General features: G+C 46.4%; 2 protein-coding genes across 2 annotated transcripts in view; one reads left to right on the top strand and one right to left on the bottom strand.

The window, feature by feature from the left end:
• The first annotated feature begins 946 nt into the window (after positions 1-946).
• Positions 947-25719, top strand: FBXO32 (F-box protein 32). Its single transcript, XM_080378220.1, has 9 exons — positions 947-1229; positions 4192-4304; positions 6019-6068; positions 6741-6833; positions 13720-13813; positions 14706-14890; positions 18370-18552; positions 19699-19842; positions 20540-25719. The coding sequence occupies exons 1-9, from the start codon at positions 1114-1116 to the stop codon at positions 20627-20629; spliced, it is 1068 nt and encodes a 355-aa protein (XP_080234346.1). The 5' UTR covers positions 947-1113; the 3' UTR covers positions 20630-25719.
• Positions 14898-25803, bottom strand: part of NTAQ1 (N-terminal glutamine amidase 1) — a 37925-nt gene continuing 27019 nt past the window's right edge. Inside the window, exon 6 of the mRNA XM_080378231.1 lies at positions 14898-15407. Within this exon, the coding sequence (XP_080234357.1) occupies positions 15349-15407 (59 nt within the window). The 3' untranslated portion in view covers positions 14898-15348. The remainder of the gene's footprint in view (positions 15408-25803) is intronic.

The following is a 25803-nucleotide window of genomic DNA, read 5'->3' on the forward strand; positions in this document are numbered from 1 at the left end:
ATTCGCAAAGCGAGCCGCAGCTGGGCTCAGAGCGAGCCTGGCTGGGAGGGTACCGCGGGGCTTGGGCTGGAATGCAGAACCCCTGGCGCGGGAGCGCTCCGTGCAGAGCTGACCACTGCCAGTGCGTGCACTCAAAAACCCACCTGTATAGATCATACGTGCTTTCATATAGAATACTGGGGGGTATATATATATATTATATCTTTCAGTCTTACGTATTTATCTACAACAGAGAAAAACAGCATTATCTATATAAACATAATGCATATAAAACCACGTTTCATATATATATATTAAAAATATATATTAGATCTATAAAAATTTTTAAACATGTTATACATACCTAAAACAGGTATAAAATACACATATATGGAGCACACATTTAGAAAACAATCTCTGTATAATATTTTCTATACAAAGTGTTTGCCATATATACTCCCATATAACATATAACATTCTATATATACTCTTATGTTTTCCCAAGGTTCTAGATTTGTATGTTTAGGTTCTCTACGTTTCTATAAATAAGTTTGTGACAAATATATCTCTAAAACACATTTATAAGCATAAAAAAACTTGCCCACAAACACAGTGTAAATACTGATATTAGGGGCGATGCAGAGGATTGCAATGCGCACGGAGCGCTGCCCTGGCGGATTTATTTGTGCTGTATGTGGCGGTTTGCGAACCGACGCACGCACCAGTGCCCTCACGCCCGGTGCGTACGTTCCCTCCGCCGTGCCGAGCGGAGCGGGTAACGGGCCGCGTTAACTGCGGCTGGGCGGGACGAGCTCCAACACCTCCCCCCCGCCAAGGCCCCCCCGCCCCGCTAACCGGGCACGGCTCCGGGCACGGCTCCCGCCGCCGCGGCTCCCCCCACGCTCGCCCCGCCCCGGGCCGCTCGCGGAGGGCGGGGGCGGTGCCGATAAACACCGCCACGTGCGGCGGGGCGGGGGCGGGGCCAGCCCCGCGCTTCCGGCAACACACCGCCCCGCCGCCGCATAAATAGCGTGGAGCGGCGCGGCGCCTGCAGCTCCGCTGCCCCGGCACCCGCCGTGCCGCTCTGCTCCGCTGCCGCCTCTCCTGGGTCAGCTCCCGCTCCGTCCCGCCGCCATGCCGTTCCTGGGGCAGGACTGGCGCTCCCCTGGGCAGAGCTGGGTGAAGACGGCCGACGGCTGGACGCGTTTTCTCGACGAGAAGAGCGGCGGCTATGTCGGCGACATCAGCAGGTACCGGGCGGCGGTGGCGGCTCGGTCCCCTCCGCGCTCCCGTCCCTCTGCCCCGGTGCCGCCGCTAGGGGGCGTCGCGGTGCGGCCGGGGGGGTGCGCTCGGTAAGGTGGACGGCGGCGCCTCGGCCCGGGCCCTGGCTGCAGGCGGAGGGGCTCCGCGGGCCCGTAGCGGCGGCGGCTTTCCCCCGGGCTTGCGGTAGCCCCGAGGGGGTCCGTCAGCCTCGTCGGGGTCCTGGAGACGGCCGGGCCGGCCCCGCGGCCGTGGGATGGGGTGGTAAAGCCGCAGGAAAACATCAGAGCGGTCGCTGCCCCAGGGGGGCTGGGCGCTGCGCCCTCGGGGAGCGGCGCTGAGCGCTTCCCGCGCACCCTGGGGGTGCCCCCCCAAAAAAAAATCCTATCCTGGGCCTTCCCGGCTCTCGGGCTGGAGGAGAGTGATGCGTCTGAAGCCACAAACCTTCCCCAGACCATGAGTAATGCCCCTTACGTGCCGCTTGACTAATCTGGCTGCAAAACATCAAGCAACCCCCCGGGCTGGTGCGGCGCCGTGTGAGCAGTGCGGGCAGGGCGGTGCTGGGCGCGGGCGCCTGGCTCCGGCCAAAACCCAACTTCTCTCGCAGAGCTGCCTCTCGTTGTCACCTGGGCACAGCCGGGTTTAGGTTTGCTGCACCCGGACTGAGAGGTGGGTCGGGAATATCTGGCAAAGGGGGAAGCGCTGTGGGACCGCTGCTGAGATGTTCCCGTGCAAGGCGGATTATGTGGCAGGTCTCTTTCCCTCTCGTGTGCAAGCTGTAAATAAAAATCAAGTTTAGAATCCAAAGCATCTGACTTGTAAATGGGTAGAAAAATAACTGGCTGGCAGTAGTGTGATTGTGTTGGGAATACTGAGTTTGGCACAGGTTTATGCATCCCTTTCCACTAAGTGAGGAGGTGACGTGCTGGCCCTGGGCAGAGGTCCTGGCGGTGCCAGGTCCTGGTGTCCCAACTGTTCAGCTTGTCAAGATGCCTTGGAGCAGTGTGTGGAAACCTGGCAGTACATGAACAGGGAAATAATCTGCCTCCCATCGCTGGAATTTGTCCACTCCTGTTGTTACGGAGGCTTCAGATTACAGAGTCATTCAATAGGAAGTCAACAGTCAAGGGTGTGCTGTTGACACCTAAGATTTGAAGCAGATCCATCTTGTGGTCTTGGGCTTGGGCCATGTTAACCTGGCCAACTGTTGATTTTGTGCAACCCTGATAAAACACGAGCCTGAACATCTCCTAAACCCCTTCTTCCTTACTGCCATACCCTGTTCTTGGGTTTGGGTCCCCCTGCAGAAAGCGGCATGCGAAATGTGCAGCTAAGACGTTCTGCTCTCAGTTTCAAGTTCTTCTGAGCTATCTCCAGCTGGTAGAAGCGTCTGGTTCTCTGAATTGTTGCGGTGAATATTGTCCACCTGCATTGCTGCAGCTGTTCCCCTTCTGCAGTGGTACCTTCCAGACAGCTGTGATACCCAGCAAGAGGGGATGTGGAGCAAAAAAGGGGGGGCCTTTGGTGTTCTGAGGCTGGGGGAGGTTTCCCCCACCTTTGGGGCCATGTGCAAGTGACAAACCAAAGCACCCATCTGGACCCAGCTGGAGGAAGTCTGGGTCCCTCAGGGGCTGAAACTGTGACTTTGTCACTTGACTTATGCATAGCTGGTGGTGTGGCCATGCTGACAAATGAGAAGCAAGGAGCCTTGTCCTGCAGGTTTCATTCCTTTGCAGGAGCCTGTGCTGAATAGCTGTCAGATGTGAGTTGGTGTGGTGCTGTCATGGGGGTTTTTTGAGGCTGAACAGTGTGAACACAAGGCCTGTTGAGGATGCAGCCTGGCTGTGTAAGGGTCACTGTGGCTTTTTGCAGAGGAAGCTTGCCCAGTGCTGTGAGCAGCAGCATGTTTTGGCACCTGCCAGAGCTCCAGGGCTGGGCCAGGTGCAGCAAGGTGCCTTAGACCTTTCAGTTCAGACCTGCAGACAGCCATCTCCCATCCCTTGCAAGCTGCTGGAGCAGTAGGGGAGGCTGTTTCATTATCTGGGATGCAGTGCCTGCCTTCTCCCCAGCATCTGCAAGGCATTCCTGCAGGTCTGGGCACCGTGCTGTGTGCAGGGGTCCTCTGCTGAGAGCTGCTGGTGGGTGTTGCCTTCCCCTGCCATTCTCTGGAATCTGCTGCAGCACTGTGGCTGCCCCATGGGCTTCTCAGTTTCACATTGCTGCATGGATCTCATGATCTGCATGCAGTCTGTAGGATGTGGAGATGTTGATGTATAGCTCTTTATAGATAGTCTTTCATTGCCCTTGAAGGAAATAAGGGGTTGTGGCTCCCTTCACTAATGATATAGTTACAGCAGAGCCCCGGCAAAAGCAGATGGGCAATCTTGGACAAGACATCCTAGCTGCTAATTTGTAGAGTCACTACTATGTGGGGTTTGGAAAACCACCAACCAAGTCTGAACTTCAGCTGAGCTTTTCCTGTAAGCTTCAAAGAATGTTTTGTAGGGACTCTTTTGTTAATAAATACTTTGAGTGTGCGTGTATATATATATATGTCCTCAGAGATGTCTAAATATGTCCTTCCATAGAAGTCTGACTCAGAGGCATCTACCACCTACAGCAGGAGGATATGGTGTTACTTAAAGATAGAAACAGGTTAAAGGTAGGAAGAGAAAACTGCCCGGCAGTGTCCCGGTGCTAACCGTGCAGTCTGTATTACCTGCTTCCCTCTGTTATGAGTATTCTAGCTGGCACATAAATGAGGCACTGGAGGCACATTTAAAAATACCATTACTGGATACAAAAACTACATGTAGACATCTCGAGAGCAGCCGGCAAGGAGGCAGCTTTGGAGCTCACAATGAAAACCTGTGTATTTTCTCTCCTTGCAGGAAACATGGTGTTCAGCAGACTGTAGAAATAAACAGAATCCTTGCTTTGTGTCATTCACAGCTTTTGTAAAAAAGATGATCACAACAAAGAGAATCTCTTCAACAGCCTGAACTACGATGTTGCTGCCAAGAAGAGAAAAAAAGACCTGCTGAATAACAAAGCCAAGATTCAATGTAAGATGTCCATTTGGGCTTTCTTAAATATAAGTTGTTGCAGGAGAATGGAAAATGCTTCATATCCATAGTTTTTGTGCAGTGCATAAGGAGTCTTCCAGAGTGTCTTGAAGGGCTTTGCGCCCGTGTTTGACCTAAGTAGAGAACTTGGATACAGCTTAACATGAAGATTTATGCCCCTGTTAGTAATCCCTGTTCTGAGGAGTTGTGCTTGTTGTGTTCAAATTTGTCATTTGTGTTTGTCAAGAGGAGGGTAATTTTTTCCTATGGTACATTCAAATGAACCAGTTCCAGGGTTTTTTTTCCCCCTGTAGACTTCCTTGTGCACAACAGGCTAAATTTATTCTTCCTTCCATATGCATGTTGAGCACTAATCTACATTACTGGAGGCTACAAGCCTGAATGTGAGCTTTGATCCTATCTCTGTGTGCAGAGTACATGAAAAATGAAGTAAGATTTCAGCTTGCTCAAAACAATGGAAGGTTTAAAATCTTTCTGTACACACAGTGAGCAGCTGGGGTCTTGGATGGTGCGCTGTGGGAAGACTCGGGGGAGCCTGCAGGGACAGCAAGGTCTGTGTTGGTCTGATTGCAAGATAGGTACTGGAGTTAAATGTGAAGGCTACAAATGTAAACATACACAGAGGAAACGAGTTATAATTCCCACACTACTATTAGCTCATTGTGCATCCCCCAGGATTTCAGAAACTGATGCCAAAAGTTGGCCCCTCGGTGCATTCGGTTCTCTGAACAAACAAATGTTACCATGACAGTTTTTGGCTAGATTCTGTTGTGACCTACTACTTAAAAGGGCCTGATGCAGGGTCTGCATGCCTGTAACTGAGGCTGGGTTTGTCCTTGGGCTCACAGTACCAGGCAGGAGTACATCACTGCATCCTTAGGTGGAAAAAGATTCCAAGAGCACAGTATTTCCTTAAGGAAAGGAGTCTAGCAGGATGGGGAGAGTTTTTCTTACACTAGCTGTTGAATTACCAGCGTGTGGTGGAAGTAGTCAAAAGCCCATGTGAGAACAGAGTGGGAGAAGGATGGAGCAGCATAACTGCTTACAGTAAGGGCTCTTCTGCAAACCCAGTTAGCTCCCCTGTACCCACCACATGCTGCTATTTTGGGGAGTGGATGAGACAACTCCCACTTCTGACAGAAGGGAGGGGCAATTAGAAATAGGAAAATTTTGGTCCCAAATAGGTTTTTCTTTTTTAGCAAGTTAGCTGCAAGCACAAGCATGCTCCTCCGAGCCTGACCTCACTGCTAAAAGCTCTCTCCCACATGCCTGGTGTCTCATGACATTTTTGCTCAACTTCGAATTTGACATTCAATCCCAAGCCTGTAACCAAGGTAATGAATAGTTAATAAAATCAATAACAACAAAACCTGGCTGTCAGCCACACTTACCGTCTGGGATCAAAGACGAGGAGGTGCTATGGTATATCTGTGGCTGGCAGATTAAACATTTACAGTCTTGAGCTGTGTCATTGAAACAGAAGCTCTTTCTAAGGCTCAGGGCTGCAGTCTCAAATGAAGCAGTATGGAAACAAAGCAGCTCAGCAAGTTGCTAGTTTTGGTTTCGAGTGTGGTGGTGTAAACACAAAATATCTTCATGTGCACTAAAAGGGCACAGAGTGTTTATGAGCAGAACAGAGATCCAGCCCTCTGAGGTAGAAGATTAACTGAGCAAAATGTCTTTGTCCAAACAGATTTCCACCAGGAGAAGTGGATCTATGTTCACAAAGGAAGCACAAAAGAGGTAAGTGCCTCCATAGGTTCTTTGTTCCCTTTTCTACTGGTTTTTTTCCAAGCGGTGGAAGATCTTGTGCTGATATAAATCAGCAGAAGCTCTTAAGAGATAAGTGGAAGATCTGGCTTGCGATTGGAATTTCAGTAATGATTTTAAACCCCAATCAGGGAGCCAGGGCTTGCTGTACAAAACTCTGTACATGTGTTTAAAATATGACTTGTTTGCTTCCCTCTGTTAAAAAAAAAAAAGCCATTTGCAGACCAAGCCATAATACTGTTCTTGGCTTTCACCCAGTACAGCCCTAACATGGGAAATCATTGGAATTCATCACAACAGCTCACTTGAGCTCATGGAGAGAAGCGGCTGTACAAAACTGCTCTGAACTTGTACTATATATTGAACCCCGGAAAGCATGGCTTGTTCTCACCCATAAACTCAAGGGTCATGAGCAGAGCTTGGGTCACTTTTGAGAAATTACCATAATCCACAGTGGGCCATGCCCACTCTTGACATCAGTTAAGTGTGGCTCTGTGTGAGACGGGCCTGCCTCCTCTGGTTATGAGCTGGTCCCGTGGTTTGTACCCATTAGCTTGCTAAATTGAGTTGCCCTGGGTCATGTCTACCAGTGCTGTCTGGACTCATGTCTGCTAAAATGTGACCCATACTGTTTTTTCTTCTCAGCGCCATGGCTACTGCACGTTAGGAGAAGCCTTCAACAGACTTGACTTCTCCAGTGCTATCCTGGACTCCAGGCGATTCAATTATGTCGTGAGGGTGAGTGAAAGGCCAGGGTTTATTTTGCTGTAATGGTGGGGGAGGCTGTGAACTGAGCACCGGTTGGGTGATGGGTGGCACTGGCAAAAAGAGCTCTAAGTGTGCAAGTGGGAGTGTTGGGCTTTGCTGCATTAAGCAAGTGATGGAAGTTGAGTGGACAGATGCCCAAAACCTCCTCTTCAATCTGTTAAAATAGAGGGAGGGAGGTGGTAGTAATGTAAAAGATGGGCTGTCCTTAGCTTAGCATTCCTACTGCTTTTCTGGGTTTCGGAAGTGAATTGCACAATTGAAAACTTAGCTTCCGTTTCCCAGGTTCTCAGTTTAGTTCCTAAATGTGATTCCTGTAGCCCCCAAAGGAGCATGGGCTCTCTGTGGAAGCCATAGAGCAGCGGGGATCTCTTTGGACAGGCGGCTCCAGCTCCACGAGGGCTGTGGAGCTTTGTCTCCCCTGAAGTGATTACAGGAGAAACTCTAGGAACCTTAGTGTTCTGGGAGTGAGAGGATGGGCTGAGCCTCTTGGAGACACTGATCTTAATTTCTTTGCTAAGGATCATGGTTGCTCTTAATTCTGTGCGACTGGCAGCAGTTTCAGTGAGTGAAGCATTTGGTTAGTCCTGACACCATTAGTTGGTAGGAAGGAGTAATTGGCCTGAGGTTCCTCATGCTCTGGCTTTGCATAAATGGATCAGGGTGGCTTTTTTGGCTCTGGGTGGTCAGGGTGGTAGTGGTTGGGGGAGTTGCTGTCCTGAGGACTGTGCATGCTTGTATGTTTATGTACATGTGATCTGCAAATTCATCTTGAATTTCAGAATGTTCATCAAGGTTTGGAATTCAATAAGCTTAAAAAAAAGTCTTAACTTGAGGCTGTTTATAAACAGCTCCTTTTCCCATCTCATCAGCAGCTGATCACTGGTGAGACACCAGCTGTTCAGGTTTTAGGTTCTGGAGCAAGCAGCATTGGTATTGCTTTCCTTTTGCCAAGCCAAATGTCATGAAAAGTGTCTAAGGAAGACGTTATCTGAGCGGGTTCACCTTGGTTTTTTCACCTGTTGTCTAGGTGACAAGGAGCCTGTGAAAACCTCTGTCACCCTGGGAGGGGTACAGGCTCTGGGGGTGGCTACCGATGTTCTCTGCAGGAAGGGTGCTGGCAATCACATGGGTGTTCTGCTGCAGGGGTGGTGGCAGGGAGTGGGGATGCTGGGGGAGGCAGAGCAGGATGCAAGTCCATGAAGACTCAGGTTGTCCTAGCTCTGCTGGTCCTGGGACGACTTGTTCTCCTGCTTGTGCAGAGAAGGTGATCACCAGTGCTGAGGTACTCTGTGTTTTCTGATATTGGATACACACATAGCCCCATCAACTTCAGAGGGATGCTTGTGAAAGGAGCAGTTCAAGCCAAGGCTATAACCCTTTAGTCCAGTATAAAGGAGCAAAATAAAACTTGTGTTTGGAGCTGCAGAGATCCCTTTGACTTTCTGTCTTGTAACATAAAAAATAAAGAACTCTAAGACCTCTGCTAAGCATCACAGGTCATGCTGTGCCACGTGATGGGCGTCTGCTGCTCAGCCCGGTGTGATGGGTGTCTTGCATGGGCCTGCAATGATTGAGCAGAAGTCCCATTAAATTTTTAGAGCAAACTGAAATTTCAGTTAAGTCAGTGTGGTCTGGTAGGAAGGCTCAGGCTGACCTTCTTCACCCTTTTTTCCCCATGAGGACTTCATGAAAGCATCCCAAATCTGCTGTGTATCCAAAATAGCAGTGTTCTGTGTGTCTGCATGTGCCCTTATTTTACAAATTACTCAAAAGCTGAGATAAGAGGTAGTTTTCCCCCCAGTAGCTTTAGGGATACAGCATACTGAGAAGTATGAAGCTTTCTAATTGAGGCTGACTTGTGGTTTGGCAGATCAAAGAAGATATTAAACCTGGTACCATGGATCAAATAAAAAACTTACTACTTGAAATGAAAGGCTTGAATTGGCCAAGTCTCCAGTGGGTAGTAGCTCATAAAAATGCCTTATGTGCCAGACTTACTTGTGAAAAGCTCTGGCTAGATGTGGACCTTGTTTATGGTCCTTTGCAAATTGCAGGCCTCCTAGAGCACACAGATGAGCAATCTGTCACATGGAAGATGCCTTGAATATTGGCAGGCAAAAGATTTTTCCCTTCCCTCCCTCTCCTTGTTCTCTCTAGTTCTACCCATTGTTTGGGGTATCTGATTAATGTCATGCTACTTGGTTCATCAAGCAAATGCTTTCCAAGGGAGGGAAATTTAGAGTTGAAGGCTGGGGGAGAATGAGGATGTCTGTAGGGGAAGAAAAACACCCGTAGGCTTGGGATTCTGCTGGCTACACCCAGATCTGCCCTATGGAGAAGTAAGCTGCATCACTGCTGATAGCAAAATGGGCTCTCAGGCTGAACATCAACTTGCCTTTCTCGGAGTGCTCCTTTCTGAACTCAAGTGCTATGGTATTTTAAGTGCTCATTTTTTTGTTGTACAGTAGCATCTGCTGCTTAAGATATGACCCAACTGAAGTTCTTGGAGTTTCTAATGGTGCACTGATAAAACAGGTACCCTCAAGTGAGGTGGAGGTGTGAGCTGCAAGAAGCTTGCCAGGTGTTTTTCATGGACAAATACCATCAGCGGTAGCCAGTGAGTTCCTGTAACTGAAGTGGAAGAAATTTTCCTTCAACATCAATCTTTGTCTTGACAGTCTGCTGATACAGCACTGGAAGTGCTGAGTGTATGTATCGGTGCTGTGACTTGGTCCTTGCTGATCTTTTAAACTATAGCCTCTGCCTGGATGTTACAATTGTTCCCTTTCTAGAGCTAGTAAGGAGGTGTGGGATTGACCCAGAGCACCCAAACTGTTTTTGGTCTTGAAGCAGCTGTGGTTTTTCTGGTCTTACAGATCTAATGAAAAGACTGGAAGTGTTCTGCAAGCATAAGTACTATGACCAGAGAGAAATGTGCCTGCAGCCCAGAAGCTGTTGGTTATCCTCTGGGAACACTCTGTTCAGATGACAGTGAGGTTTTGCAGGATGCTTCCTTCAGAAAGATTTGTCATATGATGGTTGTGTAGTAATGTCTCAAGGGAAGGTGCCGTTTCTGATCATAAAAGCTTAGGTCAGGTTAAGCTGCATGGGCACAGCTCTTCTGGAATAATGTAATCTAGGCAGTGTGTAGCCTGCTAAAGCAATTGTTTAAATTTGTATCTTATATAGCACTTAGCTCCAGGAGTAGTGGATTTATGCTGTGCTGAAGATACCAGCTTGATGCTGTCTCCCGGAGATCTGTCAGCACCTGGGCTGTAAATCATTGCAACTTGCCTTGCCTCTTGCTCTGCCTCCCAGCTGAAAGCCAATGTGATGTTCAGCCACAGAAAGTAAAGGGCTGTGAGAGCAAGGTGGGGCTGGAGGAGGAATTTTTCATTGCGATTTGTTTCTCCAGGCAGTCCAGATGTGAGGCTCCACATCCCCAACCAGGCGAAGGAACTTATGGATCCCCACAGGGTGCAGTCCAGCTTCCCTATAGCTGGTTTGGGTTTTTTAAAATGGGGATTTAAACTTGAGTAGTTTGAGACTTGTGTTTGTAACCATTACAAAGAATTTCCCTTTTTGAGGTGAGGTTACACCCTCCTGCTCAGTGCAGCAGGCCTGCTGAGGATTTTTTTGGTGCTGTGCTGTGAGCTCCTCGCTGTGGGTTATTTGGGGTATGGATTGCCTGCACACCCTGGTGTTGAACCAAGTCAGTGGCAGAAGTGCCATCTGGCTGTAGCACAGTCATGGGTGCAGAGCAGTGTGTTTTTATGGCCCTGAAACAGGGGCTCTTCCCCCTGCCACATGGCACTGTTTTGTTTGCTGTTTTTCCCTTGTGCTTATGGGAGGAGGATCTGCCCTGGCCCCAGAGCGAAGTGGCTTGTTGCACCAACTCCTGGTGGGGTTTGAGAAGGAGCTCAGCCACACTCGCGGGGAAGTGAGCTGGTTATTGCCCTGCTATGGAAGATGCTGCCGCCTGCAGCTTTGTAGAGGCTCTGGAATAGCCACTGCATCTCCTGTCTTGTCTTTGTGGCTCTAGCAGATCTCAGAGCAAGCGAAATAGGGGTGAGGTGGTAGGAAGGATTTTCTGGAGAAGCTGCAAGATCACTCTTTTCAGCTTCTGAGGAGCTGAAAGAGCAAATTGGGATCTAATGCCTTGTTTTCCAGAGGTGTTACAGTCTTCCCAGCTCCAGTTAAAATCAGCTGGAATGCAATCACTTAGTGTTTTTGAAAAGCAGGCCTTTTAAAATTGCTCTTAACCTTTCCCTCTGCACTCTCTCCTACCATCTGTCCCTCTCAGTTGAGCGTGGGCTGGACTTAATGCAACCACATCATAGCACACGCTTACAGCTCTCCAGCCTTTTTACCCTACTCAGCATTAATCTGAATTCATCAGTCTGCTTTTAGTCTGTATTATGCAAGTGGCAAGATTGATTTATTTTTTTTATAATGCTGTAGACCCCCGTTTGGCAGTCCATTAACTGAGGCCGTCCTCTGCTGGGTCTGTGCCAACACTGAGACCCTCAGAGCACTGGAGCATGTGGGGGGGACAGATGAACTGTATTGTTTACTTGGGGTTTGTGTGTTACATGAGCACAGAAGAACAAAAAATGTCTTTTGATTTGGAGGGCCAGCCAGTTGCTTCAGTCGGTGGTCCCTGGGGAGCAGGGTAGTCCTAGAAGTATTCACAACATAGTTTTCATATGGAATTTCATCCTGTGTTTATTGCTGCAGGGTAAGGGAGGTGACACATGATATCTGAGCTGGTTCACTGAACATAAATTGAACCTTGATAAACACAGACAAGGCAAATTTGAATCTGTTCCTGTGGCTAAATTTTGTACCAATTTAGCATTCCTCAAGGAACTGAGATTTTTATCCTTGTTCCTCCTAAAGAATGACCCTGGCATTTAGCTCTTACAGTATTGCATTACATGATGGTTATCTCTGGGTGCATTTTGGCATTTTAAGTAATGGGCATAACATTGCTAACACCCAGCCTGGAGTAAACTGTATCTGTGCCAGTTCCACAATGGTGCAGTCTGGAGACAGCAGTTGTTTATGCACAGAAGAGCTGATCTGGGTGCATGTGTGGCTAATGTACAGATGGAGTCTGGCAAATTGATCACTATAATCAAAGGTCTGAAGGCTAAACAGTTTAGTGTAAGCAGAGTATTACAGACTACTTTGGGACACCATTTTTTTTCTTCTCCAGTATTTCAAAAAATAAAAGACATTTTATAAAACTTCTCAAACACCTTGCAAACTGTCTTGTTTTTAAGAGTGTCTGGTTATTGTGATCTCAGTTTAGCTGATCTAGGAAGAAGATCCACTGATGCCTGTGCACCAAATATTACCCGAGTGTCCCTGCATCTCTCGTTTCCCCTGAACGAGCAAAGAAAACAAGCATCCTGCCCTTCACAGGAGTTAGTGCAGGTCTTTTTTCATCTTGTTTTCTTTCAGTCATGCGAGGTACAGGATATTAATAGAATGTAAACTCAAAGCCATCTGATGGTGGTGTTGGCCTGGAAATTAAACTGAAGAGGTCGGTCACTCTAGGCAACCTCACTGCTCCTAACTGGCGGTCACATGCCAGTGCCTCAGAGAAGCAGAGCAGGAGAATGACTGCAGTAATACTTCTCCATGCACTCCCTGCTTCGTGGCAAGCTGCCGGTGACTTTTTGGATACATTCCTGTCATTCTTGTAGCGGGGCAAACAGTTCAGCTCATAACTTATCACGTCTTGTCAAAAGCCATCTTAGTTACTTGACACAAGTAGTTGCACCTTCTCTGGACTCTCTGCAGTGCCAGCAATGGGATACTGTAGCTGCAGATGATAAAGGATTAATAGTCATGCGGTAATGTGTTGATTGATTTGTAGCATAAAAGGTTTTTCCTTCCCTTTCTAAATTAAAACAGAAGGCTATGTACATCCAAAACAAATGGACTGACACGTGGACAGTCTGTGCATTTATGTAATGCTGGGGGAAGGGAGGAAGGCTTGGAAGATCATGGGCCACATGTTCTGCAGAGCATGATCTATAGGAAACTTCCACAGCTGTTCTCGTGGTAGAGAGATGGGGAGGAGAGGGCATCTTCCCGGTGGGAAATGCTTCCTTTAGCAACTGCAGCCTAAATGCAGTGTTCAGCTTGCACAGGAGTCAGGAGATCAGTGATGGGAGGCAAATCCTAACTGAAAGTAAAAGTGAAATTTCCATTGAGGGGGTAACAAGTAAACAGGACAAACAGGGAAGGGTGGTTTGGTGTTGCAGCTGTAAGAGCTGAACAGGGGAGGAAACCTTGGGGGAATAGGGGTTTGTTGGTGGAGAGGATTTGTTTTTAATATAGTGTTTAACCTTTCTGTTGCGGCGACAGCACTCTGACAAAACCCATGCAACCCAGGAGTTTGACGTAAATTGTGGAGTCTGATTCTCATTAATGCTCCATCAATAATATCCCCATCCAAACAGGCATTTGCTCGTGTTCCCTTATGACACTGCTTGTTTATGCCCTGATGAAGGATGGTGACACTGGCTGTTCATTGTTCCCTTGGTGTGAATAAAGGCTGTCAGTCTGAGCACTCCTTGGGTTTCTTTGCATCCCTGAACCATGGAATCAATTTGTTTTTTCCCCCATGAAGATTATTAGAGTGCCTTTTTCCCCCACCCCTTTAGATGTGGGTTTAATTATTTGGCCTCTGCTCCCCAGCCCCCTGTTAGTTTGTTCTGTCTCCCTTTTATTTTAAGGCAGCAAACAAGTCTCTGGACTGTTTTGCTGTGTCATGTGACCAGGAGTCAAGATTAGAAAGGTATCTCTGTGCTCTAAGGCTTGCAACTTCTATTTTTATCTACAGCTGTTGGAGCTGATAGCAAAGTCTCAGCTGACGTCACTGAGTGGCATTGCCCAGAAAAACTACATGAACATTTTGGAAAAAGTGGTGCAGAAAGGTAAGAAATAAAAACAGTGAGTGGGAGGAGGATTAGTCTGATTTAATCTGGTGTACTGTGTGAACCACATCCTTGAGAACAGTCAGGCAATGCAAGATGGGTGAAAAGGGGCAGCACTGCTTATTTCTGTAGTGCAGTCCCACTTTCCTTTCCCTCGGTGAAGGACTAGGGGTGGGTGGAGGGTGAATGGGTGGGAAGAAACTTCTGTATTCTGATAAGTATCTGAGAGGCGATTCCTCCTTCCCCAGCTTTCCTCACTACCACTCCTTCAGCATCCTACTGAGTCCTATTTCTGACTGCAGGAGAGATGGCTGCTCCTGCCCCCAGCCTGGCCCATCTGTAGTCTCTGCTGCTGCCTTGTTGTCAGTTTGCTGTATCAAGTGTTCCCACTGCTCCAGAGGGAAGGAAAGCTCCAGGGCTGCCTTTTCCTGCTGAGGGTGCTGAATTGTGGTTGAGATGTGGCACTTCCCTCTGATGCTTTAGCTCTGGCTGAAGCCTGGGAATTGAGAGCACCTTGTTAGTGTGTGTATACATAATGAGAAAGGAGATCCTGAGCTGTCTTCCCTGCATGTCATCTGGGGTGGATGGGGAAGAGTTGCACATAGATAACCTGTTGCACATACTGGAGGGGAGAGCTGGCTGGTTGCCAGTGACTGGAAATGGGAAGTGCTGCGGAAAGGGCAGATATCTCATCTGCTTATCCTGGGAGGATCTCTTTCCATCTGCTGACTAACCTGCTGTGCCTGGCTAATGTTTAAGTGCTTTCCTCTGAAAAGTGCAGGCTGGCTCTCTTGGCCTGTGGGGTTATAGCTTATAACTTGCCTGAGAAATATGTAGATTCTGAAAAGGATTTGTGTAGTTCCCATTTTTAATCTTTCCTGTTCTTCCAAAGTCCTTGAAGATCAGCAGAACATCAGGCTAATACGGGAATTGCTGCAGACCCTCTACACATCCCTCTGCACATTAGTTCAACGGGTCGGCAAATCTGTTCTGGTTGGAAACATCAACATGTGGGTGCACAGGATGGAGAGTATTCTCCACTGGCAACAGCAACTGAACAACATTCAGATCACCAGGGTAAGCACAAATCCTGAAAGCTAAAAATAACATGGCTCCTTCATGAAACCTTCTCATGTAGCAGCTCTCAAATGGGTGACAGCATCCCACTGTACTCGGTGCAAGCACACAGCGTTGGGGGAGAACCTGGAGCTGCCAAAATAACTGGATGCATTACTAGCATGACTTCTGCTCCTTAATACAAACTCAGTGTACACAACCAAGGATCATGCTCGCTGTTACTGGTCACAGGCTGTAGTTTGACTGCTTAACAGCCATGAAGTGCTGTGCAGACAGAGCTGGGCAGGGAACAATCTTCCGCTCCTGAAAGTCTTCAGAGACTAGGCTTCAGTATGAAAAGTCAACTCAGTCTTTCCAAACTGAGAAATTGCCTTCAAAACTTGTTTATCAGATAGTTGAGGTTTTTAGATTTGTTTAATCTGTAAATTAAATGCAAATTTCCAAATAGCTGCATAACTTCATGCCCGTTCCAGCCAGATGAGTCCCACTTTCACAACATCTGTTTCTTCAACAGCATCTGTGAGGATGAGAAAGAGATGTATTAGTTGATAAATTCCGAAGCTGGCTTTGCATGAGAATCAAGTGTGAACTTGCTCCGCTTCACAAAATCACAGAAGGGTTGAGGTTGGAAGGGGCCCCTGGAGGTCATCTGGAACAACCCTCCTGCTCAAGCAGGGACATCCACGACCAGTTGCCCAGGAGTGTCTAGACTTTTTTTTTCCCACCTCAAACGGATACTCCACAGAAATAGCTTTTATCTGCTACTCATCTCTGTTGGTGTGCCCCTTATAGGACTTCTGTAGTGAACAGGACTCTGAAATTCCCACTTGGGCAGACCAAGGCATGGCCCAAGGGAATATAAAAAGCACCTTTTTCCCTGGTGGGTCAACCAGAGACATTTTCAAAGGGCCTGCTTTCATCATATTACATGGTTGTGTTCTCTAGGAACACCAGGAAAAAATTTCCAGCCCTTCAGTTGGAGTAATGCAGGCAACAGAACATAGGAGATCAACTCTGGGAGGTCCCAGGGATTTTGAAGAGCTGCAAAAGCATAAGTGCCTTATCTGATGGTGGTCTCTGCCCTCCTTCTGCTGTCCTTCCTGGTATCCATCCAGCTCCTGAGATGGGCTGCAGCTCTCTTTGCCTTGCAGGGCAAACACTGGCCCAACTGTGGGGTGGCTCTTGGGACACAGCAGGTCTGGGAGCTGCCCTGTGCCTGGGCTGCCAGGATCAGCTCTACCTGGGCACCTGCTGTCCTGAGTGCACCACAGGTCAGGGCCTATCTGCTACTCAACTCGGTAGTACGGTGGTTTTTCACCTCTGCTTCAGGGGCTCATAAAACACAGACAAGCACTTCAAAGAACTCCGCCTATCCAGGCAAAAGTGCATTGAAATACTTCTTGTGAATGGAACTGCCTTCTATGCATACTTACATGTAGGTTTTACAGACACTTTTTCTAAAACAAAATAATGTGAACTTGCAAACAAAAAATTCACATCACTGAAGATTACTTCAGCTCAAGCTAGAGCAAAACCAGCTGAGTTTAGAGGAAGGAAGAACAAGCTCAGTTGTGTATTACCAGTTGCTTACAGTGCACAGAGTGCTTCTGCTGTTTCTGGAGGGGAGGGATGTCTTGCAACAGCCAAGACCTAAACCTTTCTTTAAAAAAAAAAAAAAAAACTTGCAAAATATTGTATGTGCTAGAGCTGCTTAAAAAATAAACCAGAACCTGTGTCCAGACAATGACAGCATACTGATCTGCTCTGATCTAATCTGTGTGCTTTCTCCAAAAAAAGTAATGTTTTAAAAGTCCTGGAAAGGACTACTGAGGGAAAAGTAGCTGATAAGTCTTTGGCCCAGATTCAGAAAACCTGTAAGGATTTGCTTGAGTCACACTGGTTTCTTCAGAAATAAGATATAAAAAAAGCCCCCAAAGCTCATGCTTAAGCTTAGAGTCTCTGAGCTTAGTCTTTTCTGTTGTGCCCTAGCAAAGCTTATATGTAGAGGGAGTGCAGGAGAATGCAAAAGACTGGCTGGCAAGGGAGATCAATGGGAGGTGATCCAAGGCTCCAGTGCATTCTTCCTACCCCAAAATACAACTTGGGCTGTCATGGGAAGAAATGTCCTCTGCAGATGACAGAGGCAGTTCACTCCTGGAGGGGTTATTTCAGGCCTGTCTCACTGGTAGAGATTGCCAAAAATGATGTCTTGGTTGAAACGCTGTGGTCCTTGTAGGTACTGGGCAGTGCTATGTAGTTTGGGTAGCTGGGCACTGAAGGGAAGATGGGAGCTGTTTGTGTACAAACATACTTGTGCCTGTGGGGTTTCACATGCAAGGAGATGGCTGGAGGATGGGACCATATGACTAAAAGCAGCCTCGTGCAGCGTTCCCCTGCTGATGGCAGTCCACATGCTTCTTGTTTGAAATGGTTAATAGCTCTGCCAATTGCAAGATGGGTGTTGTGACTCTGCAACTTAAAATAGCAGCATCTCTGTGTAGGGTAGATGATAAACTTGGCACATCTGTCTAACATTGTTTCTTCATTGGAGCCTAAGCCTAAAAGCTGCTGTTTGCCTTAATAAGGCTGGGGCTGGTTTTGGAGCAACTGGAGCCTGGGTTGTGGTCCTTGCTGATGCCTTGCTCCCATGTGTACCTTCTACTCAGTGCAGGACCCGCAGATCTATTGTAGTCAACTTGTCCTCTAGCTGTGCCGCCATGTGGACTTGCAAAACAGTCCTGGACCCTGTGTAGAGCAGGGCACAGATGGGTTGGGGGTGAGGACGGCTTTTGGCTCTTCAGGCTAGGATGTGCTTTGCTGTGGCTGAACAGCCTGGAAAAAAAAACCCATGGCTGCAGCTGATGGGAAAGGGGCAGGTCCTTCAAGTGCTCATAGAAAAGAAGTTAGCCTTGCCAGCAGTGACCTGGGAAGCCATGCAGGGAAAAATCCTGCTGTGGGTACTCATCAGCCACTGCTGTGGTTACAGCAGGACCCTGTGACGGCATAAGCTAAAACACATGTCAGGAGAGTATGAGATTCCCAGCAATGTGTGTAACAGAAGGCTGAACTTGAGAAGTAATGCCGGTTTCCCTTGTGGTAGAGAGACCTAGATGGTTAACAGCTGATACCGTGGTGTAGCCATTGTCCTGATGTAGTGAAAGCTGCTGATGGTTCCTGGGAGCAAAGTCTTTTGAGTACGGATGAGGGATGGCCAAAAAAGGGGGGAGGAGGGGGCAGCTTGGACTGCTGCTCCGCTTCTAACTACTGTAACACAAATATGTCTGCTTCCTGGAGGGTATCTTGAACTGTTCTGGGGCAGAAGGTCAAATGTCTATGTAAAACGTCTCCTTATTCAGAAGAGGGAACTGCTGCTTATTTTCTATGTGAAGAGCAATGCTTAAAAAGCAGTAACTGTACTGCAGCTAGGTTTGCTTGGGTGTTCAGCTTCTTGTGAGCTCAATTTTGTCTGTCTCTTCTAGCCTGCCTTTAAAGGAACCACTTTCACAGACCTGCCGTTGTGTTTACAATTGAACATCATGCAGCGACTGAGTGATGGGAGAGACCTGGTTAGCCTCGGTCAGGTGGCTCCCGACCTGCAAGTGCTCAGTGAAGACCGGCTGCTGTGGAAGAAACTCTGCCAGTACCACTTCACGGACAGACAGGTACAAGCAAGGATGCAAACTGCTTGTTGTACTTCACTAGCAAGTGAACACACATGGGTAGGACGCCCTTACTTGACTATCCTTTGGATCTAAGGGCTGTGCCGCAAGCTGATAATACAGGCTGGCATGAGAATGGCTGTGAAGATTATTTATGTAGAGGGTTTTGCGTGCCACAGCAATGATTCCTGAAATGGAGCCTGAGGAATTAGTCATGCGGTAAACTTCAGCCCTAATCCAGGTGGTAACAACTGCAAGTCATGCAGTTGCTCCTCACCCCACGTGTGTGGAGAAAACGTGTGGGCAAGCTCCAGCAATCACCCTGATGTCCCAGGGACAGACACCCTCTCAGAGAATCTCTGTGGATGTGGTCCATGAGCGGTGACTTGTACTGTCTTGCCCTTTAGAGCAAGAAATCCCCTCTGAGCTGTTTTGTGAGTGACGGGACAGTATGTGGCAAACAACCCCGCTGCTACCCATATTGTACCTGTGTAAACATCTTTGGCCATTTGCAGGCTGATAATCATCTGGGGTCTTCTAAACTTAAAAACAAACAAGCAAAAATCCCTCTGTTTATGGTTGAATGTCTGGGGTGTTTATACCAGCTCGCCGCACTTCAGGGACCGTGTGCCAGATTTCCCTGCTGACTTGGCTTTATTTGCTCCCTCTGAATCTGCCTTTGGAAGTGACTCTGGGGAAGCTGTTTTTATTAACAAGTAAATTCAAATCCAGTCTCTGCAACTAATGAAACCCTAACAGAAAGATGGGTGTCTCCCAAGCAATGGTGACAAATCACTGATGCTTAGAGTCAATGAAGAAACAAAATACTTTAACTTCTGAAGCTGTTAGATGCAACTATACTCTGTCCTGCCAGCTGGAAACAGCAGCTAAAGTAGTATAAGCTCCCAATGTTGTAGGCTTCATAGGGGAATGCTTGTGAAATGGGGAGGGACCCTGATAATGGTACTGAGCGAGGCTGTTGCCATCAGAAAGCAGGTTATAGCTGGATATTCAGAGCAGAAGCTTTCTTGGTGTTAAAGGGAACTGTTATGGGACTGGCAAGGATGACACGTGAGGGAGAGGAGTACGTGAGCTGGAAAAAGCAAATCATTATTTCTTTTTGACCTACAATTACAATTATTTTTTAAGATTCGCAAGCGGCTAATCTTATCTGACAAGGGACAGCTGGATTGGAAAAAGATGTACTTCAAGCTCATAAGGTGTTACCCACGGAAGGAGCAGTATGGTGACACGCTGCAGCTGTGCAGGCACTGCCACATCCTCTCCTGGAAGGTATGAGGTGCTGGTGGGACAAACTTGATTGGGGCAGGAGCCACGGGGCACCCAGTGCTTCCTCTGATTGCAGCTAGTTTAGGGTGCTGTGGTTCCTTTGCTTCCGTAACATAGTGTTTTCCTACCTCTTGATCCTCCCTCGACTATTAAGACCCTTTCTCCCCTGTGCTTCAGAAGTTTCACCTTTATGTTGAACAAGAGTAGTGGCCAAAGGCCAGAGGGGAGGGGGAGATGGCCATACTGTAGGGCTGCCTGCAGTGTGTCATCTTAGCACTGCCAGCAGCTCCTTCTAGCCATTACATGGAGGCAGAGGTCTTGGCAACAGGATTAGCTGGAATGAGAGCTGATGGCAGCAGGACAGCCCGGGACAAACTGCTGGCCGCTGTGGTGGTATCCAAGGCATGTCTCTGGAGTTAAACTCCTGTAGCTGATCGTAGGCTCCAGCCTCTCTTTCCTCAGAAGAGGTGAAATGACGGAACTGGATCTTTGCTGGTTTTATTTCCCATGACTTGCCAGTAGTCCCTGAAATATGAAGCCCAGTTCTGAGCTGTCTGCTCTGGCAAGGGCAGAAATATTCTGGGCTCTGCTCTATCTGTTTGCAAGCAGGACGTCTGGCAGAGGGGGAGTACTAAGTTGGCTGATGCTCTGGCACCCTTTCTGCAGTCTCTCTAAATGGACTTGTTTTCTCCTTTCCCAGGGTACTGATCACCCTTGCACAGCCAACAACCCGGAGACTTGCTCCACCTCTCTTTCACCACAAGACTTTATCAACTTGTTCAGGTTCTGAACTTGGGTCACCACCGCAGCTTACGTGATTCTTACAGGACACTTTATGCCACTGAGCTTGGACCCTCCATTTGTAAATATTGTAAATATTCATGCTTGTTCAAAGCTCCTGAGTCAAGAAACAAGAGGATCTCAGAGATGAAAGGTGAAATTGCTCACTGACACACAGCACTTAAGGAATACAGACTTCCATAGGACTGGTGTACAAATGCAGCATGTTGTACAGACTCCCTTTTTTATGATCAGAGTACAAGATACAGGGCAAAAAACTTCATTTTTTGTTTTTTATAAGTTAAAAATGAATTTGCCCCACAACCATTTGAGAACTCTTTTGGTTTGTTTCCAATAGAGAGAAAGCAATATGAGGCTAGGACTGTTGAACTGTTCCTCCATCTGGTTTTATTTAGCATACATATTTATAAATATGAGGTTTTAAAAATATTTATGAAAAATATCCCTGTGACAAGTTGAATAATACTTTTATGTTTTTAAAAAGGACACATTCTGAAATACTTAGTATAGAACTCTAGCCTGCTTGCGAGAGAGAATCGCAACATACCACTTTCTACCTCTGATAGATTGAGTACCTTTCAAACATAAATCCAGTGTACAATGTGAACTTTTGTATTTTGTACAATGATTTAAAGGGAAATGTTTGTGATAGTAAGCATCTTTTCTTGTATTAATGCTTACCTCTTTATGTTAGTTTTCTTGCTCTTCTCAGTGCTTGAATGCCTAGATGATAGGCACCATATAAATACCTAAGACTTTACTCCATCCTCTTTTAATTTGTTGGTTTTATGAAAGACTAAGCAGAAGGGAAGAGAGAAGCCACAAGGTTGAAGATATCTAAAAGGGAGGAAGTTCTATTATAGAGAAACAAAGGACTGGATTTAATCTCAATGTAAATTCACATCAGCTCCACAAGGTTAATTGCACTGGTTGAAATCCCAAGTGAGGTTAGAATCCGGTTCTTCAAGCCCATGTTTTCCAACATATACACTGCTCTGTATTCCCACTGCTGTCAAGTGAATTTGGTCATCTCGGAGCTGGTAAAATATAGGGAGAACTGGGCTGTTAAATGCAGTGAAATGATGCGGTTTTTAGTCACTGGAACGCTGGCAGCGTCATGTTTAATTTCAGACAACTGGAGATTAGGGTGTTGAGCAAGAAAGCGTGAAGAAATCGGTCAGCATTTTCCTAAGAACAGGAGGCAGGACTGGGGTAAGCAAGGGATTTCCAGCATGGCACTTGATATCTTTGGTTATTTCTCTGTGCCTGTGGCAAAGACCCAGCCTAGTCCCTTCTGCTTCCCGTGCTGAGCTGCTTTATGGGATCTTCTAATACTGGCACAGAGCTAAATTTTCAGTACTATGGAGTAAGTAGCCAGACTAACTTCACTGTGGCCATGATCTGGCTCACTGTCTCCTCGGTTGCATACAATGCTTCACTTTTCCCTACAGTGGAGCTAGAAGAATCCAGCTTGTATATAACAATTTGAAAGCCTGCAGTGGAAAGTTTTTTGCCGTTTGCCGGTAGATTTCCTGTATAGCACTTTCTCTGTTCATGTTGTAAGCAGGATACCTCGGAAGGGTAAATATTTACTGGGTTGTTTGTGACTATGTACAAAGAATTGTGAGGAAGAGGAGTACTCAGGACAATTCAGGAAGAACTACTTGAGTTAATTATTGTTAAATATTCTGTTCCTTTTTTTACATTTTTATAACTGACTTTGACTTTCAACACTTTTCTGCAGCTGTTTATATTTAAAAAAAAAGACTATTTGCATTTTTGCAAACTAAATCACTTTGCATACTCTTGGAAGAGATACAAAAAGGGAAAAAAAGCTGCCTCTAGATGTAGCAGTGGGGAAGGGGGGAGTAAAACCAGGAAAATGCTGACAAATGCCCTTCTCCTGCCTTCCAACTGCAAACCCAAGCTTTTGCTCTTCCAGAGGGCTCTCTGAGCCTGTGCCACCCTTAGCCGTGGCCCAGAGCTTGGCACTCTCCAGAGGAGAAAGCACATGCAGGATAGGGGGCTTTATCTTGGTGTTGGTGCCCCATGCATCAGTTTGCTGGTGGAAAGCATAAGCCTGTATTCACGTCAACTGAAAGTGACTTAAAAGCTTATTACCTTGGAACAATGAACTTGTGCTTGTTTGGGGGGGATGTCTGCAAGTGGGGGAGGCCACTTTCTGTTTTCATTCCCTCACTGATGGCAGTGGGTAGATGATGCAGAAATCTGGCTTGGTGAATGAGGGCTTAAGGACAGAAACCTGCAAGTGAAGTGAGTAAAGCATTGTCACTGTATTTAAAGATTCTTGTAGCTCCTTTTTCTAGCAGTGAAGAGGACCTGTGCCCCTTGGTATCTTCTGTTTCCAGCTCTGACTTGGGGTTGGTTTGTTTCATAGTCTTGCCTCTGACACCTGTAGAAAGCCAACGTGCTGTGATGAGGACGCAACAGTATTTTGGTATGAAATGCTGGGGGGGTTCTGCCTAGTCTGAGTCAGTGTTTAGCAGATGACACTTATCCACTGTGAGATTGTGACACTGGGTGAATTTTAAGCTCAGGTTTGAATCCAGCCTAGTGCATTCCCTGCACAGCAAGACAGAAAAATCTCAGCATTTAGCTGTGATTTGGGAATGTCTTAGCTCTAGCTCTGGCCTCAATCAGCCCTTCACTGGTCATGAGCAAAGAGTTTATTCTGTGTCCTTTGCCCAGAGAGCATGGGTCATGCTGACAACATACTTAATGTGCGACTGAGGCTCCTATTTATGAAACCTATTTCAATTAGTGTTTTTTTTAAATTTCTTAGCACTGTGTAATCTTAAAGGGTCACAGTGCTGAAGATGATTTAATACATACACACACTTGCATGTTGCTCATGTGAAATCCTGGGATATTGCTTTCAGTGTCCAAAGCAGCAGAAAACTAAGCAACTACTGTGCTGGAGAACAAAACAGACTACAGAGAAAGAAACAAAATAAGCCTCATTCAGTTACTGCCTCCTGCTACAGCAGCTGTCAAGTAAGACCTTGATCTCTTTGGGAGACTCATTGTTTCTCAAGTGGTTGGTACAGGGAGATATTGTGGTGAATTCAGTACCCTTGTATTTAAAATGAAATGCTGTTGCATCCAAATACCTTAGACTAGCCACTTGTAAATAAAGTGATCAGTACTGTAGCAGTGCAAAGGCATTTGCTTGGCTGAGGATGGCAGAGTAACAAAACTGATAGTGATAACAGGGGCTTCTGGGCAGGATGGTTTAAGGCTGCTCTCATGCAAAAAGGACCTCTGTATTTTAAGAATTGTGGCAAAGCTGTTGTGAAGGGAAAACAGGCTTTTACTTGTATTTTGGAAGTAGAATGTTCTTTTCAAATGATATTTCACCTTCCAGTTAGTTGGTGCATTTCCATCAGACATGCATGAGTTCTTGTACTAGGAAGGGGAGGGTTTTTTTTCTCTCTTCTGGGCTTTCTCCTGCCAGCATATGCAGAGAAATCTCATTATCTTCAGATGATGTGTTATCCAGTGTAACAGTGTAGAACATGGTACTGTGAAGAGGAAAAACAGATCCATGCAGGGGAGGAGGCTTAGGAAGGGAGCGATCCCAGAGATCTCCATTTCAGGTTTCTAGAAGAGGCAGGTATTTGGAGTTTGTTCTAATGTGGTAGCCACTTCAAGAGGCACAATTTCAGCTGTACATACCTTAAACCATTTATACTAACTATGGTATGGTAAAGTTTGATCATAAAATGTGTACCTCCTCTTACATTGTTTGGGTTTCCTTTTTTAATTGTGGGAGTTTCTAGGTCCTTTTATTTTGTAAAGTGATTAGGAAAACTTGTATTGCTCTGAAGACATTGCTTTGTATGTAAACATTTAATTGCACCCTGCCACTTTCTGTATATGGGAATATCTTTTTTATTATTTTTCTTTGCCCACGAGTTTTGAATTGTTTGTGTTCCCATTTCTGTTTGAATTCAGTTACTCTTGTGAAGCTGTCACGTTCTAGAACATAGGCAGGTACTGAACCAGCTTTTCTGGCCCAGAAAATTCCTTGTCCATTAGCTAAAATGTGATTTACAGCAGGAACATTTCAAATTCTATTATGTATCTAAATAAATCAGATGTGCTGTTTCAGCTTATTTCCTGCTCGGTACAGCAAATCAGCATTGTCTGCTGTGGTTGTTCTTACAAACCTGTTGCACAGCTTCCCCATAGATCCGCACCTTGCCAAAAAGACATAGCTTTAAATTAAAATGCCACTCTTCCTAGCTGGCCTGTTTTCAGAAACATAGACCCTGTGCAGCTGGTGGCTGATTAGGTTGATAAAGACTCCCTGTTAAAAAGTTTGGGACTCTGGTGTTCTGCTTGTGCTGCTTTTCTCAGCTCATTGCTTAAAATGGTGCTTGTTAAAGGCTCTGAAGATGTGGCCAGCCATCCACACAGATGTCTTTGTGTGGCGCCCAGGCTGTGTCAGTGCCTTTACCAGTACCTGATTTCTACCCCATGTCTTCAGTGATTTTGTTAGTAGCAAAAATGTTTGCAGGATCTGGCCCTAGGGAGAACAAATCCATCTTGTCCTTGACACATGCAGTCTCCAGTATATTAATACCTTTAACACCAGGGATATTCCCCCTCCTTTGACCAAGCATTGCGGCTTCTGTTCCTGGAGGACAACTGAGGGTGGAACTCCTATTTCTTTAGCCATCATGTGCTGCACAGAATGCTAGCAGGCCTGCCACCAAGAAAACATTTTAATTTGAAACAGCAAATACGCTCATCTTTAGGAAATAATCTACAGTAATTATAAATACCTACTTACATATGAAAGAGAGCGTGTGTTCTGTTTTGCTTTTCCTTAAAGTTGTAACTAGAGGTGATATGAAGTGAAAGGCATCCCTTATATAATAAGACTTCTGTTTAATATTATTGTGTGGTTAAAATCCTTCCATTATAAATTTGCACAATTTTTCTTCCCTTGCATGTTCAACTGATTTTTACAGCTGTTCTGTGCAAACAGTAATGTATTTTTGTAAACATTTTTGACACTGAATTGCAATAAATGTTCAAACAATGTGAACCACAGAGTTGGTTGTCTCATTGCTTCCAAGCTGGTGACTTTATCAGGCTTGAGCTTCTAGTGACTGTAAGAAAAGACTCTTCTGCAGG

Source organism: Falco punctatus (genome assembly GCF_963210335.1).
Source record: "Falco punctatus genome assembly, chromosome: 3".
NCBI classification, from domain to species: Eukaryota; Metazoa; Chordata; class Aves; order Falconiformes; family Falconidae; genus Falco; species Falco punctatus.

Bases quoted from the DNA above. Each gene is read 5' to 3' on its own strand.
- FBXO32 (XM_080378220.1), top strand. From the start codon at position 1,114: ATGCCGTTCCTGGGGCAGGACTGGCGCTCCCCTGGGCAGAGCTGGGTG. The intron at 1,230-4,191 runs GTACCGGGCGGC...TGTCATTCACAG, and splicing joins TATGTCGGCGACATCAGCAG to CTTTTGTAAAAAAGATGATC. The intron at 18,553-19,698 runs GTACAAGCAAGG...TTATTTTTTAAG, and splicing joins ACCACTTCACGGACAGACAG to ATTCGCAAGCGGCTAATCTT.